Raw genomic sequence first — 17,312 nt, 5'->3', positions numbered from 1 at the left:
GAATGAAACTTCTGGACAAAATTAACTTTAATTAATCAAGAGAAATATGTTCAGAGTCTGAACTTTGGGTTGTGACTACAACCTGAGCTGCTGCTACAGACTCTCTCTTGCAAAATGCAAAAAAAATTCATTGTATGGAGGTCCTTTTGAAGTTACTACTGCTTCTGAGATTCCTCCTCCTCTGCAAAAATTTTTAATATCTCTTATTTAGAAGAAAGAACCCAGGCATGTGTGTTCATATTGTCAGTGAGATTTTTCTGAGCTCTGTCCCAGTCTGCCTTTCCATTTACATTCACATTCAGGGATGTTTGGTTCAGAGTGGTTCAGGGATGGGGCTCTTGGATTAGAGGCAGGACATGCTTAGCAGAAGAGTTTCTGCAGTGAAATCTCCACAAGACTTAAGAGATTTCAACAGAAATTTTCAGAGATGCTAGCAAACCTGCCCTCCTGCTCCACGAGAGAGAGAAGTGTAGAGATTTCAGCATGAAGAAATATCCCCTATGTTAGCAAATAATTATATCTGAAAACCTGGTGTAACTGGAATAAATAACCATAGACAAATTGGCTGTATTCAGAAAGACAATGTAAATATAAATACACCTCTCTTTCTTTGTTTAGATTTAGCCTGCTAAAATCTTTAGCACAGACTTTTATGGGTTTGTCTGAGAACACATACATGGATGTGTATAATGCTTTTCACTGGGCAATCAGAGCAGATGTTGTTGCCCTAGACAGTAGAACCAGGAACGACAGCTGTTTCACAATGTATCTTGCCTTAGTTGTCCTCCCTGATAATTATTAGTCAGCTCAGACTGTCTTCCCTACTGAGACACCACCTTGGAGTTATCCTCCAGCCAGCTCTGCTAACTACCCTTAAACTTGTAAATGTGTAGCTGAGTGGTCCTCAGCCATCCCTGTACTGTGGACAGCCATACTGAGCAAGTGATGTACAACCATGTTTTTCCCCCTTGCCTTTCCCAAGAATTAACAAACTCTGTTGGCTAACACAGAAAATAGACTTGTGAATGCATTTACAGTAAGCTCTTCATTTTCTCTCATGTATCAGCTGAGATGCCCATTTCATTAATTTGTAGATGCTTTAAATGTGCAGCAGCATCAGTTTGATTTCTGGTGGTATTTTTCTGCTATTCAGCCCTATGTGCAGGCCTAAACTGGTGAAGGATGACAAATTGTCTGGAGCCTTGCTGCTTACTTTGCTTGGAAAGAGGAGCTGGCTACTGTCACTGCCATTGAGGTTGGACAGCTGATGGTAGGGAACGAGGGAAGTCCTGCCCTGCCCCAGGATATGCAGTTTCCACCCTGTCTGATGTCCCTCAGCAGCAAGAGATGCAGCAACTCCTGTTTTCCAAGGCTGTCCCTGTCTCTCCTGATCTCTGCCCCTTTTCAAAACAGAGCTGGAGTGACTCCTGCACAGATCATGTGCAGTTAGTATGTGAAAAAACTCTCCATAGACTGATGTCTGCTCAGAAAACTTCCCATTACAGAAAAAAAAAAAAATTATGCCCAAAATTGTAGGTTCACCAAGTCTGTAAATTTGAGATTGGCTATGGAATAAGTTATGCTTTGCATTTTAAAGAGAACTGTGGAAAATGAATAATATTACATAGATATATGAGAGGCTAAAAAAAAAAAGCAAATGAAATATGGGATAATGTTTACCTTTCAGGATTACAGCTTGTGCCATGACCATGAATAAATACGTGGAGGAAAATGTTTCTCAGAAATCCTACACAACGATAAAATATTTCATGAAGATGCTGAGCAGTGTCAGTGAGACTTTAATCTTCATCTTCATGGGTGTGTCTACAGTTGGGAAGAACCACGAGTGGAACTGGGCCTTTGTAAGCTTCACCCTCCTCTTCTGTTTAATCTGGAGGGCACTGGGTAAGCAAGTCTCTGACTATGGGTCAGTATTCTTTGCAAGTGAAATGTTTTATCTCTTGTCAAGTAGAAAATGCCAGACAGATGCCCATCAGTTTGTGGAATGGTTTTTGTATTAGTACCATGCCCTCTATCACAGGGTCAGCTTCCACCTTTCCCTAAAACGGATCCTAAAAATCGTAAAAGTTTTTCCCTGATCCTACTCACCTAAAGTGAGAGGCAGTCTGCTTTATTAATCACAATACATGTATTTAAGTAAACATTTATTTACAAATAACCACATTTTGGTAAAAATAATTAGCAATCATTCAGGAATTAAAAAGGTTTTGGGGTTTTTTTTCTTGTTTGTTAGTTTGTAGGATTTTTTGCTTTGTTTTTGTTTTGTTTATAATTTATGTTCACTAGCTTTGGGATTTTCACAGTCCTTGACAGCAATGGTATGTAAATGCTGTAATTGAAGTGTAAAGAAAAACTCCTGTAAGAAACTGATCCCTCCTAAATTTACAGTACAAGCTAAGTTCAGGGCAGGCTGGTAGGTGTTAAATCTGCTCCTCTCCCCAGCTTCATCTCTAATGATTCAGTCCCTGAATGTGTATGGGTGGGTCATGCTCAAATCTGCACCCTACATTAATCCAGCTCTCAAGTCTAAGCTCTTCCAGAGCAGAAACCTGGACTATTTTCCTACTGCACCTGCCACCCCACAATCAATACTTTATGCTGAAAAGCAGACCAACAGCCTGATTGCCACCCAGCTCTTGCCCCCTATGCTTGCTTCCTTCACCTATCTTTATTCCTTTACTCCAGTCTGCCACATCCCTGGAAACTTTTTCCAAAAGATGCAGCAGAAGTAACTGGTGTGTTGTCCCCCCATCCCAGTCCTGCATCCTTCATGTCTGTGTGAGTAAAATTGAGTGAACAGGAGTTTGCAGCATTCAAAGCACAGATTGATGGTGGAGACAAACCAGTTTTCAAAATTACCTCAAATGCAGTGAAAAAGCAATAGGAGTTTTGGTCAAAACTGACGCAGAGAATTATTGCTGTTATAGAGGTGTAGTCTAGCAGGTAGCTGTCTTGTGGAGATCTATTAGCTGCTTCAGGTCCTAAATCCAGCTGACTTGAGGTGTTTAGCTCACTGAATATGTTCAAAATGATGTTCATAAGGCTTTTAAATTTAATATTAAAGCTGTTAAGTAATGCTTCATTTCATCAATAATATATATTGAAGAAGTAAATAGAAGTATTTTTAAACAAATATTAGCATCATGGGCTAGTTCTGAAGATCCCTTTTTTTCCCCTCCTCTCTGTATTTCTGTTTTTTTCCCTCAGGTGTTTTTGTTCTGACTCAGATCATTAATGTATTCCGGACAATACCTCTCACTTTTAAGGACCAATTTATTATCGCCTATGGAGGTCTCCGAGGAGCAATTTGTTTTTCACTTGTATTTCTGCTTCCTCCTGCTGTGTTTCCCAGGAAGAAATTGTTCATCACTGCTGTTATCGTGGTGATATTCTTTACCGTTTTCATTCAGGTACTATCTTTCTTCTCCTGAACTTCTTCTTTCTCAGACAGGTTGTAAAGAAGTACCTCTAATGGGTAGAAAATTAAATTTTCTAACTTAATGACTGTAAGGAACATACTTGAAGGTACTTGCCATAGTCATAGTAGAAAAAATGCTATGCATACCACAGGCAGGTAGCAAAAGTATGCCAGATATTAAGTACTTATGCTACCATGTAAGTAGTACTAAGTATTTAAGACTAGTGAGGTTGGAGTAGAGACAAAAGATAATCTGGGCACAGCTTCAGTGCTAATTCCTTTTTCTAGAATGTTTAAATTTGTGTGTTCACTCAGAAGTTCAGTGTTAGACATAGTGCACGGTGAGCTAAAGACACTGAGGGCCGAGGCAGATGGAATGGAGTCTGGGTGTTAGGAAGTGATGCTGCAAACCAGCTGGACAGCCCTAAGAAAGCACCAGGTGTGTGTTAGGACATGAAGAACTTGTCTCTGATGGCCACCTGGCCATGGAGACCTGGTCAAGGGTGAGCAAGAGACTGAAACCTGCAAAATGTAGAGGAGGCCAAGCCCATCAGATAAACACATCAGACTGGTCATTTTCCAGAGCAGTGAGAGAGATGTGAGTGGCTATTAATGAAATATCAGATCTGTGGAAAAAAATATAAAATTTTGTTTCTCTGCCTTTACATGGAAAAATGTGCTGAGGGAAACAAGTATCTGTGCTCATGCTTGGGCAAAGGGGCAATGTGGAGGTCACTTAGTTGACTTTAGCTGTGAAAACTAATTTTGAAAGACAGAATAATTTAAAATATGAAGATAAATGGAATGTGCTGTGAGATGCAACATGATTTATCAAAGAAAAGCCTGGTATTATTCTTTCATAAGGCAATTTATTTTCTAGATTGATCTCATTTAACTGGATTATTGTAAAATCTTTGGGGAGGGGGCTACAGAGGGGATTGCTAGTGTAACTACTCATTAAACTGAGGTTTAGATTGACATTAGGATGACTGTAAAATGAATGAAAAAGGAGCTTACAGTTCCTCCTTTAAATAGAAATAGAAGCAAATTGTCCTTTGGGTCAGAAAGGATCTCTGGGGGTCTCTAGTCCAATCCCGTGCTCAAAGCAAGGCAACCCTCAAGTTAGATGATGCTCCTCAGGGCCATGTCAAGCTGAGTTCTGAATATATTGATGGATGGAGGTACCCCAGCCTCTCTGGGCACCTGCTTAAGTGTTCAACCACCCTGACCAGATAATAGGCTGATATTATTAAAGGAATTCCTCAAGGATAAGGTAATACTCTTGTTAACGGACCATGGCACATAGATGTAGGAGTTTTTGTTGCTGATGTTTCTTGATGACAGATTTTGAAAAGTGTTCTCAGGGTGACAGTGAGATACAGTATCCTGTGGAAAGAACTGAGGGCCAGTGTGAAAGGAACAGAATGAAACTGAGCAGTAATGTGTGCAAACGTGTCCTTGCAAGGACTTTCTTACTGGAATTTCTCTTGTGAAATGGGAACCTTTGATCTGGAAAAAAAAAAGGGAAAAAGATGCAGGTGTACTAGCTGGTAGTGGGGTAGATTTTAAGGCAGTGATACAGTGGGGACAGAAGAAAGGCAAATGTGATCTTAGGACACACTGAGACAGGTATTTCCATTAGAGCATAGTGGCACATTCTGGAGTGATCAGGGGACTGGTAAGCATGTCATGGGAAAGGAGACCAGGATGCCTTGGCCTTAGCAAGATGAAGGAGAAGAGGGACTATAATTACTGTTTATACAAGGGAGTGAACACTGTTTAAACTAAAGAGACAAATGTTGGCACAAGAACAAAGTGGTACACAGTGACCATGATGCAATTAAGAAGCAGCTTTCTAATTATCAGAACAATAAGGTTCAAGATGAGTGTTCCATTATGAGCAATGGGGCAAAGAAACCTAACTACTTTTAAAATAAAGCTTGATTCATTTACGAAAAGAAATGTGACCTGGGTGTCTGGGATAGGAGGGACTGATCTCAACACCACAGGAGATTCATTCCTCTCCCCTGTGCCAGTGTGTCTGTACAAGTAAACAAATTATCTTAATTCTTCCACAAATACTTGTTGAAAACCATTATATCATTCAGGGAATAGCCAAAACTTTCTGTTCTTTCTCTGAGAATGGTCAGGCAAGGATACATATTTACAAAAAAACATAGTTTCATGATCTTAGATACTAATAATAATATTGTTTACATATCTTTGAATACCTCTTTTGGACTCAAGCACTGAAAAAGAGGACTTTACATGTTCATTTCAAAATTACAGGGAATCAATTTATTAATTCATGTTTTTCTAACACATAACAAAACTGAAAAAAAAAAAGTTTAAAATTATTATGGGTGGGATAGGTGATGTATTCCTGATAGTTTCTGTTAGGTTGACGCTCTTGGAGCTCTCTGTTTAGGGTGCCCTTTTTTCCTCTGTTGCATTAATGGAGTCTGAGCTGACAAGGACTTCATAGCTAAGTGCAAAACCTGCTAATCAAAAGAATTAATGCACTTTTATAATTATTGTACTCTTTTTTTCTTCACAGGGAATAACAATTCGCCCACTCGTGGAGTTTCTTGATGTCAAAAGGTCAAATAAAAAGCAGCCTGCTGTCAGTGAAGAGATTTATAACAGGGTATGTTGCAGCTTCAGTATCATAGTTGAAACCCTTGTATAGATGAAATTTCTAATCGCATCTAGGCAGACAAGCATTCAGCATTCAGCATCAGTATTATGGAGAGGGTGTTCTAGATTTCTTTTTGATAGCTGTTATAAGCACAATAATTGTAAAGCTTATATTTAACTTTTAGCAATTACAGAAATTATTGTTACGTATCCTTATTTTGGAATCTCTCACTTTCTTAATTGTTCAGATCTAGGAGTAAATTAACTTTCTGTAGTTTATTTCACACATGAGATACATGTTATTTTATAATTCAGCTACACCAGGAAACCTTTGGCTTTATTTAATTACATTATACTGTATTTGATTTAATCTAATTAAACAAATGCAAACTTCTCTTAAACACACTCTTAAACTTACTAAATTCTTACACCATCAGCCTTTTTATGGATATATGTTTGGTACATGTGTGTCTCCAATTGTTGCAGATTATTAGCCATGCATCTTCTTGAATGTATTTCTCCTTGCAGAATACCTGAAGCAAGTGGTTTGAAATTTCAAAAGGGAGGAATAGTAAGGGCCACATTTGGGAAATAAGCCAATCTAGGCATCTAAAAGTCTGTCCTTTTAGACCTTATCCTTTGGACATGTCTACCACAGTTTTTCTCTGAGACTGAAAGACCCCTATGATGGTTTCTGAATTAAAAGGAAACATGCTGCCTCTGGGATCCAGTGAGACCTTAGCTGAACTGATTCAGTTTTCCTAATTGATAATAGACTCAGGGAGAGCGTGTTTCTAATATTAGGTGGACAGGGTGTTTTAAGATGATACAAATTCCTAAAATAGGATCTCAGGACCTAATGCTGTCTGTGCATCTTGAGGGGCTGGTGCTGATGTAGGGAGCTTCTGTCCACTGAGATTCTCTTCTCCACAAGGTCATGCTTGCCTCACTGTCAGGCCTGGTGAAGTTCCAGGCATAGCAGTGAGTGGTTAGGGAATTTCAAGTAAGTGAAAATATAGGAAAAGCCTTTAGTTTCAGGCAGGAGCTGAGCAAGATTGACACTGAGGGAATTAGCAACTAACTTCTGTCCTTTTGTGGCTGTGAACTAAGGAAGATTTAGGGGGAAAGAAACAGGTTCTGTCTTTGAGCTTGGTTTGGACTGCTTTTTGTAGGACTGAAGCATTGTCCTGAGTTGTGACTAGATGTTTCTGTTTTAAAGTTAGTTGAAAACTAATAAGGTCTAAAGATAAGGCAAGTGATGTCTATAAGTTTATGTAATGAACCAATGTTTTCCTTTAGTTCTTTGACCACGTGAAGACTGGAATTGAAGATGTGTGTGGACACTGGGGTCACAACTTTTGGAGAGATAAGTAAGAATGGCATTTGAAGCTCTTTGTTAAACAGGAGAGGTTGAAATGGCTCTGCAGCAACAAACAAAGACTGTTGGGCATCAAATTTCATTTTCAGCATTTATTCTTGAAAGCATATGGTTGTTTTTAGAACATGTGGGTTTCAAAGGGAAAGTAGGAAAACAATGTCTTTTACTAAACCACAAGCAAGTACAACAGAATCTCCAGCTGGGAAGAAAGGCAGCCCTCTGATCCCAGGGTGAAGGATGGTACCTTCTGAGGGTGCATGATTCTGACTGTTGCAAAGCATTTCCTGTATGTCTGCTGAGCCTTTTTTCCCACCCAGCTGTCCTCCTGCAAGCTGTATTTCTTAGGGAAGTTAAGTGATGGGTTAGTTTCCTATTTGATGGTAAACATACAAAAGCTAGTGGATTTCCTCTAGAAAGATCAAGGCAGCAGCTGGCATGAGACACATGACAGATCCTAATGGCAGGCAGCTCCACAGCTCTTGATGGTATTCCTTAAGGTTAGTATCAGTTAAGAGGATTACCTCCGGCAATACCTGAATAATTCATATTTTTACTTTATCTGTGGAATCATCATCATCATCATTAGGTTGGCTCCAATTCCTTTTACATCCAAATTCTTTAGACCCAAAGCATGGGCACTGCTTACTACCCTCTAGTCTCTGCTCCAAGAAGAATTTAAGTGTTTTATATATACTTATATATAAAAGTATTTTATATAAAGAGATAATAGCACCAGCAGGAATGGCTGAGGCGAGCCCTCTCCAAATAAAAATTGACACAGGGTGGACACAGTGTCCAGAATTGACTGGGGGTGACACAGGACACTTCCCTGACAGATGAGTGACAGGGATACAACTTTTCTTTACTTATCCTGGTTCTCCTCCAGTCTGTGTGAGATCTTTAATGAAAAGATTGCACAGCTAAGGAGAGTCCCGCTTCTTCATGACCTTCACACCCACAATTCAAGAATAATTTCAGAATGTCTGGAGGGCAAAATATTTTCTGACAAACAAAATCAACACCAGCTGTAATCAATATTTTTTCACTAAGCAACCAAGAGGGTGCAGTTGCTTTAGAGAAAGGAACAACTTCTAAAGTTTTAAAAAAGCAAGCTAAAATTTCAAAGAAAAAGCACTTGATGCAAATTTTGGCCTTTTATTTGTTATTACACTAAATATTTAATGTTCTCTTTGTCTTGATGAAAACAGAGAATTAAAAATAATATTTTCTAATAACAGAATACCTAAAAGTTTAAAGTTGCTTCTAGGGAGACATTAACATATTAATCTATCTAACCTATTAAGACTATCTATCTGAAGTAAAGTTGAAATTGACCCTTTCTTAAGTTACTCAGCATTAGGTTGTTAACATGAACAGACACATTCCCAGACAATAAAGTCCTTTAAAATTTTATTAATTGCAATATATTGGCTTTCCTTAACTATGCACAGTAAGAATTAACTGGTTGGGCTGGTTTGTACAGGTTTAAAAAGTTCGACAATAAATACCTGCGAAGACTTCTAATCCGTGAGAACCAGCCCAAATCCAGCATTGTTTCTTTATACAAGAAGCTAGAGATCAAGCATGCCATTGAGATGGCAGAGAGTGGAATGATAAGCAAGGTCCCATCGTCGGTGTCTCTCAGGTAAGCAAACGATGCCAGCACGGCCAAGCAGCTCAGCTGGGTCACACAGTTTATTCCACAGCCCGGGCTGTAGGCAGGATAATCACTTTGACTGAGGGTACTTTGTGTCCTAATGTCACCAGAAGAGTAAGAGGGTGTGAAACAAGAGCCTTTTGCCTGTAGCTGCAGGTGAAGTGCTGTGTTCTTCCGGCGTGTGTCATTTCACTGGGACAGCTGCTCCCTGGAACATGCATCTGCCGTGTAGAGCGGAGATGGACTTGAACACGTGCCTGCCTGCCTGCTGAGAATAGCTACAAGAGAAGCCTGAGGGGCATTTTGAATAGTACCTAAATACAGTGGACAAATTACTGTCATTTTGATCACAGATGCAAATGAAATCAAGATTTCATTTCTACATGTTATATTTTCACCTACTACTTGGTTGTTTTGAAATGTTGCTTCCACCTCTAACAAAGGAAATAATTCAAATGTCATTCCTGACCATAAAAATAAAAACATTCTCTCTCTCTCCCTCTCCCCTATTTTCCTTTTTTTCATTCTGCTGCAGTGACTATCATGAAGGCAAGATAAAGCCCCTTTCTCCCACTGAAATGGAAAACATGCGAGAAATATTAACAAAGAATCTCTACCAAATACGACACCGAGTAAGGATGAACTTTTGCCTACATAAATATCCCATTGCTCTTGTGATATACTGATTATCTTCTTAACACATCTTTGAGTTAGTACATCTGCTCTATCATACAATAACAAATAATGCTCTTATTTACCTCTGCTGCCTTGAATCCATATGCTGTCATATGTACAGTAGCATATTCACATTCCTTTGTGTAAATACTTACTTGATCTTATACTATTGATAAGGCTTAATGTTTTTGTCTTATTACCTCTGATGCAACCACAGTTTTAAAGGAGGATCATAGCTGCCAATTCAACCCAACATTGTCTACTTGTATCAGTATATTGGTAACTTCATGATATGGGATTAGATTTCCTATTTGCCTCCAGTTGTAAAGTTGTTTGTATTAAGATCAGAGATGATGAACTGGAAAAATAGTGAAATAAAAGCAAAAGGACATTTCACATTTGTCCTCATGTGGCCAAGTAGTTTGAATGCCTGAGCCCTTGGAAAACATTCAAAAATTGAGCAAGCTTCAGCTTGCTGGAGGTAAAAATACTTCCCTCTAGGGGACTCATCACTTTCAAATGTGTCCTCTACTGACATACTGACCAAGCTACAACAGTGTGGGAGTAAACATGGTATTAAGCCAGCTTCTTCCATTTTGTCTTTCATTATAAATATCAGCAGGTTAAAAAAATGAACCAAAACCAACAAAAAACCTAGGTGGTTGTGAAGCTGATGAATAAAAAACATTCTTGGCATAATTATTGTTCTTCTTCTTAATCATCTGCAATGCAATCTTGTTCACAAGGATTTATGATGCTTATTAAAGCAAAAAGCCTGCTTTTCCCCTGTTCATATAGTCCAATACATTTGACATCATGATTTCCAGGCTGTGATCACTGCTTTTCCATTTCAGACAATGTCCTACAACCGACATAGCCTGGCTGCAGATGCAAGTGAGAAGCAGGCCAAAGAAATTCTGATCCGTCGTCGGCACAGCCTTCGGGAGAGCCTGAGGAAAACAAACAGCCTGTCAAGGGAAAGACCGGTACTTGCATTTTGTGGTGGTTTTTGTTGTTTTTTTTTTTTTTTGGTCTGTTTTTTTAAATTTTAATTTTTATTGAAAGCAGCTCTTTGTAGCTAACTGTCATGCAGAAAAAGCAATCTTCTGACATGCAGGGAAAAATCCTGAATTTGGAAGACAACTGCACATGTAATATCACACTTACACCTTGAGTTGTACCCATGAGCCCCTTAATTTGTGTTGACACCTTCAGCAAGGCTTCAGTCTTGTAGAATGTGATATGGGAGTGGGATCTGCTGCCATATTTTTATCTCAGAGAAACTGGACAGGCTCCGTGCACAATGTAGGTATTCTCTATCAGTATTTTGATGAAGTGTGGATGATTAAAGGTTAAAAATGAGTTTGAGATAGAAAAGCTACTTAAGCTCCAAAATATAGGAGAGGACTTTTGACCACATCAGTCAGAGCAAGCTCTTCACTTGAAAAATATTATATGCTCTTTAGTATTCATAAAACGTAGTCAGGCCTTCAGATTTTGACACTGGTTAGGAAAACTTGTTCCACTTAGAAGGATTGCTGTGGCATGATAATATTTGAGTCTATAAGGCAATCTTGCAGTTGTAAACTTCCAGCCATATTGGAATGGAGAACACTAATAGGCAGGAAAACGGATCCTTTGGGTCATATCAGGAATCAAGGAAATTAGCTATCCTGTGAATATGTATTTTCATGTTACAGAAATATTTAGTGACTGTTGTCTTCATTCATACAGTTGTCCTTCAGCAGTTGAGGCTGGAATAATGTTTCCAAAAGGATGATAATGTCTCATAGGTGATCATTACCAGAGCTACTGGAGTGTTAATTGTAACAACAAGACTGTTCCTGAATGATTTTTTTTCTTCTCAACCACAGTTACATATGTTATCTTTTTCATACAATTAAATTATTTACTGTGTGGAATAGTGAGGAGACTCAGCAGGACTTTGGGGGCAGGGAAAGAAAAAGGATGTCTGGTAACTTTTTAAAACACACTGGCTATAATTTTTAGAATAATTATCCTTGGATAAATCCTCCACAGAGGGAAGAAGAGAAAGACGAAAGGAATAAAAATCCAAAGAGGAAAAATCTCTAAGGGAAATACATTTCCTTTCAGGGTCCCTTTGGTTCTGCCACAAGTAATGATATTAGCATAGGAGAGCTGGTAGACTGTAAAGATTTTAAAAATCTTTGTAGCAAATGTAAGAAAGGATGTCCTTGAGAAACTTTTGAATTAAAAAAAAAAGGCAACTTGTCCTGGAAAGTACCTCTCGTGTTCTAGAAAGTGTGCAGTGTGGTCTGTTCCCAGAGCCTTTAAATCTTAGTCTGGGGAAAACAAGAATTTTATGCCCTGAACTGGTAAATGATCATGCTGGTGCCTAACTTCCTCATCAACTTCAGTGTGACTAGTCAACTGTATAAAGTCATTTATATGTATAAAGCACTTGCAGGATCAGAATGCAGATTGGTTCTTCAGCCCAAGCCACAGTCTCACCGGATTTTTGCAGCTGACTAATAAAAAGTTTTAAACAAGTTTTAAGCTGCATGAAGTGCCATGCTTGCAGCATTTACCTTCCTTAGGAAAGCCTGTGCAGGCAAGGTTGAGGTTAGAGACAATACATTTATTAACTCTGATCTCAGAGGGCATTTCACTAGGTTTTCATTTGATTAAACTGCTTGAGATTATTCAGTCTTTACCTTAGTTAGCACAGTCTTCAGCCAGCAATCAGCACTGAATGTGTAGTAAAAGATCACATATTAGCTAATTCAAAACTACTCTCAAGCCCTTTAGCTACAGAAATGTGTTCAAGCCTCAGTTGTGTATCTTAACATGGCATTATGCAGGTACACTAGACTGCAGTGACTTAAAATGTTTTGGTTTTCTTTGCATGCAGGCTGCAGCAAATACAAAAAGATTCCTTTCACTTCCTAAGAACACTAAACTCCCAGAGAAACTACGAGTGAGAAATAAAACATCTTCCAGAGGTAATGAATTTTTTCTTCTTTTCTCTTACTGTGCTGCAGTCATTTTGCTTACATAGAAGGGAGGTTTTTCCAGGGATGCTGTAGAGAAATAAGCAAACTAGAGCATTTAAAACAGTGTGTCCTAAAAGCAGAAATGTGAGTGTAGAGAAATGCCCTGGGCAGAAGGGTTTTGTGGGGCTTTCTCACTTCCTATCCCATACTGGCGTTGTCCTCCCAGCACATCTCCTCATGTCAGCAAGCACCTGCCTCCTGCACTTCTGCACCAGGAACACTGCCATGGCTCATTCTTCTCATCTTTATTCCATAATCCAGATATCCCTCCTGGATTATGAGCCTATTTGGTTCTTTTCTCTCTGGGGTCAGGGTAGAGGACACTGCTCTGAGAAGCAAACTAGAGAGGGAAATGAGGACATTAGATCTAGTTTATTGTTCTCATGAAGAACTCAAAATGCTTTGGTTTACAAGATTAACTTTTTTCCTCTGCCTAAACTCACAAATGATTTATTTTGTAGTTCTTGAGTTCTAACAAAAAAAAAATTTAAAAATCTATATTTCACAATATTTGATGTGAAAACTTTGCCCAATTCTATATATTACTTTTGAAACTGGTTTCATTACTATGCTTATGTCATACTTGGGAGCATTTTCTTTCATGACAAGCTGTCATAAGGATCTCTTGCTGGAAAGAAGAAACCTGTGCAGAATTTCTAAAATTTCCCGACGTCCACCCCAATTAGTTTTTCACTATTCCCAATTAATTTAACAAAAGACTGTATTTTTGTCTGCTAATAATGATATTGTTGCTCTCCTGAGTGTAGGATGCCTTTTATTCTGTAGTTAGTCTGCAGAGGTCACCTACTGTCACCTAGAATTAAAGAGAAAATATGCCTCCAGATTATTTAATTGTCAAAAAATATATTATTTGACATACTTAGAAGGGAAAAAGCCTGAAAACACAGTCTGATGAAGACCTCCCTTGATATATAATTATCTGGGTGAATGGACAATTACATGGTGATATATTTTGTTGACCCCCTCCTCACCTTTTTAAAAAGAAATGACATGAATGCTACTAATTTAATTTGTTCTTATGACAGTTGCACAGTTATTTACTTTGATATATTTAAAACATCATATCTGATTTAAGTCTAAGAACAAATCTGAGGCATTCATAAACTATTGTTAAAATTATTAACAAATGACTCAAGTGTGCAAGTTTTGATGAAGATGTTAATTCTTTTTAAAGAAGTTTGCTGGGGAAAAATATATGCACATGTGCACATCCAGACTATCTCCAGCTTGGTTTACCTGGAAGTGATCATTTAAGGGCATTCCCTAAGCAATGATGCCACCTTTCCCTAGAGCATATTCTACCCTTCTGTGAGTGGGAGGAAGAGTCTGCAGCACTTGCAACCTATAAGATTTGCCCTGTTGATTCTGTTTCATGTCTTACATTCAGTCTTATTAAGGATGAGATATTTCCACCCATCTGTACATTGACCTTGAGAGATCCTTTGCCTGGTAAGAGTGTTAATGCTCCTTTTCCAAAGTCAAGTTTCTAGAGCTCCTGTACATGCTGTGCTCTGGAAATGCCTCTTGGTTTAGATTTCATGAGATGTGAGGCTGAGAGATCTAATTTTGGTATCCTGTTTGGATGTAACCAGGGACTAGACCCTAAGTTCAGAGAGAAGCAGTTTTTTCCTATCCAAAAAACTGGAAATTTCCCAGAAACGGGGAAATGTCACTTCAGTCAAGGGAGCACTTGGCAATCAAGGAGCAGCTGTGTGAGGCCTTTCTAAAAATCACACTTTTGATTTTTTAAAGTCAAATCTATCCCCTACTTTGGCAGAATTAAGAGGCTGTTACTGGGTCTGATCAGAAAGCACTGAATATAGAAAAATATGGGGAAACTTTATTCTATGGCTGCAAGGGCTCAATGTGCTGTTACTCAAATATTCCTGAAACAGTTATATTCTACACCTAAAACTATACTTTTGTTTTCAATTAACAGTGGGTGACAGCAGTGACTCTGAGTTGGATGCTGCTACCACAGTGCTCAATCTAAGGCCCAGAGCAGGGAAAATCTTGAGAGACCAGAGACTGAGACAACAGAGGCCACTACCTGAGTTTAGGGTGGAGTGGAAGAACGAGGTTGACGGGAGCCAGGACGGACGAGGAGAGCAGCAGGAGCCAAGCACCTTGCCTCAGCCATCCATTGGGTTCAGGCAACCACTGCTGACGAGACCAAGATTTGGCACTTTGAGCAGGGAAGATTTGACTGCAGACCATGGGCCAGCAAGACCTATGCCACCACCACGGTTAGTTAGGCAGGCATCGCAAGGGGACAGGCAGAGAAATAAGCCTGAGAACCAGCTGTACTGAACATAGCCAAAGGAGAACTATTGATAATAAACCATGGACATATTGAATTAGGATTCTAAATGATCTGATCAGACTATGGGATCCATTAAAATAACACAACAAGCCTCCATCTGGGTCTAACCACTTCCATTTGAGTTAAGTCAACTCCATTAACTAAGTGAAAGGAATACTGCAGCAATTGCAAAGTTAAAGATACAAAACCAAAATATATCTCCTTTACAAATAACTTATGGCAATGCTTTAATTTAATCACATTATTTCCACTGTTAAAATAGTATGGAAATGTGCCTTATCACATCATCTCTCACGGAACCAAGTCACGAAGGTTCAATACCCAGTTTTCTATTGAAGTCATTGTTGAAAGCCCAGTGATGAATAGATTCTTAAGAAATACCCCCAAACTTGTGTATCATTTCAGATTTTATTTATAATCAATAATACTTGTTTTAACCAGAGCTTCAACATGAATACCACTGAAAATTGCACAATGCACCTATCATATAGACTTCTAAAGAAGAATAAATATATTCCTGAAGCCTAGTTTGCTTGAAGACCTCTGATGCAGAAAAAGAGGAAGAAGAGAAGAAACAAGCTAGGGGAATTGCAAATAAGGCTTATAAAAAGGACTTGCAACAAAGACCTGAATATCTTGAATTTTTACTTTCTGAATTTTTGGCAATATGTTACCTTTGAAAGGTAATAAGGATCACCAAAGAAAAACTGAATTACCTTGGCTTTCACTTATGTCAGCAAGAACTGAGAGCGCTTAGCAGGACATCAGAAGGCCTAAAACCAAAAAACTTCAAGTGGATAAATAATGTTTTGAATCAAAATTGCTTTTTTGCACCTTAGTTACTTGGTTGCAATGTAATGCAAACACAGCAGTAGAATAGTTGCAGAGCACTGCACGTAGACAAAGCGAGCAGTCTCCTGTTTGAGTCAGGGACCACTGAGACTCAAAAAAGCTCATGCTTGTGACCCTGGTTAATTTGTTTTACTTTTTGTTTCCTCATCTGTAAGAGGGGAAAGGTAATCTTTTCTTTGTCTGAGCTATGCACTCCAAGGAACAAAAATGTTCCATCTAATTTGTTTTTATAGAAAAGTAGCACAGTGGGGTTCTGGAATCAGCTGAAGTCACTGTGCACCTTAAAACAATGGACTTTTTGATCCTAGCATCAATGGCTGTCATTTGAGGGCATATGGGAAGCATTAAAATAAATGATACGTAACTGTAGCTCTCAGGAATTTGCACTTTCTGTCCCACATAATCTAAGTACTGAGCTTGCTTTAGCACAGATACACATTTCAGGACAATGCAGAAATAATTTTCTTTCTACTCGTTACAAAATTGATAACTTTCATTGAAGAATGTACACTGTGAAATCATGACTTTTCTCTTTCATTAGCACATTTCTAAATCTGTGGGCAATAAGATTAATTTTTTTTTTTTAATTTAAGCTTGTTTTGAAAGAACTATTAAAAATCAGAGTTTTCTTTTAAAACCACAAAGTAGATTTCTTTTAAATGTTCATGGGTGGGGGGTTGATAAGTGGGGATGTAAGACTTTCCGTCTTCTAACAGCATTTCCAAAATACTTATTTCATGTATGTATTTGAAATATCAAACCTTCCCAAACTCTTTCCTTAGGTCCTTTAGTCCTTTTCCTCTGTTCAAGCTCTAGAAAATTCTGCTGTGTGGCAAATGCAAAGTCTAAGCTGCAGAGGAATGGCTCTGTGAACCCTATAATCCTCAGTCAGATGTTCATGGCTATTCTCAACAAATGATTATTGTGGAAATCAATACTTAGCTGTCCTCTAATGATCATCTCCTGTTTGGAAATAAACTTAGGTTCAAGCAAAGCCAGTAAGTTTTAAAAACAAATTTAAATTTGTCTTTCAACAGGAAAGTACTTTCATCTGTAAAACTGTCAGGGAATGCTATGTCACTGTGTTATTTGGATCATGTTTGAATAAGAAAAAAGCCTCGAGGTTTGATTTCAGTTTTGAGACAACATCCTCCTTACAAATCAGATTGTTTAAATTATCTGTTTTATATCAGGCAGATCTGAAAACTGACCAAACCAATAAATGTGGAATGTTGCACATCAATATTTAGTTTACTCTCCATGGAGTTTTCTTGTTTGTGTGCTGGTAATGACCA

General features: G+C 38.5%; 1 protein-coding gene and 1 long non-coding RNA gene across 2 annotated transcripts in view; one reads left to right on the top strand and one right to left on the bottom strand.

The window, feature by feature from the left end:
• Nucleotides 1-17,260, top strand: part of LOC135293620 (sodium/hydrogen exchanger 2-like) — a 33,962-nt gene extending 16,702 nt beyond the window's left edge. The window contains exons 4-12 of the mRNA XM_064408020.1: nt 1,688-1,905; nt 3,229-3,431; nt 5,997-6,086; nt 7,376-7,446; nt 8,938-9,099; nt 9,647-9,743; nt 10,641-10,772; nt 12,680-12,770; nt 14,782-17,260. Of these exons, the coding sequence (XP_064264090.1) occupies nt 1,688-1,905; nt 3,229-3,431; nt 5,997-6,086; nt 7,376-7,446; nt 8,938-9,099; nt 9,647-9,743; nt 10,641-10,772; nt 12,680-12,770; nt 14,782-15,152 (1,435 nt within the window). The 3' untranslated portion in view covers nt 15,153-17,260. The remainder of the gene's footprint in view (nt 1-1,687; nt 1,906-3,228; nt 3,432-5,996; nt 6,087-7,375; nt 7,447-8,937; nt 9,100-9,646; nt 9,744-10,640; nt 10,773-12,679; nt 12,771-14,781) is intronic.
• On the bottom strand, nt 10,793-15,017 carry LOC135293623 (uncharacterized). The gene is made up of 2 exons (XR_010355745.1): nt 14,893-15,017; nt 10,793-13,149 (listed from the first exon to the last, which is right to left on the bottom strand). It is a non-coding gene; the product is annotated as an uncharacterized LOC135293623 (long non-coding RNA).
• Nucleotides 17,261-17,312: the final 52 nt, after the last annotated feature.

The sequence above is a fragment of the Passer domesticus genome, chromosome 2 (assembly GCF_036417665.1).
Source record: "Passer domesticus isolate bPasDom1 chromosome 2, bPasDom1.hap1, whole genome shotgun sequence".
Classification (NCBI taxonomy): Eukaryota; Metazoa; Chordata; class Aves; order Passeriformes; family Passeridae; genus Passer; species Passer domesticus.
This window is presented reverse-complemented; position numbering and strand designations above follow the sequence as displayed.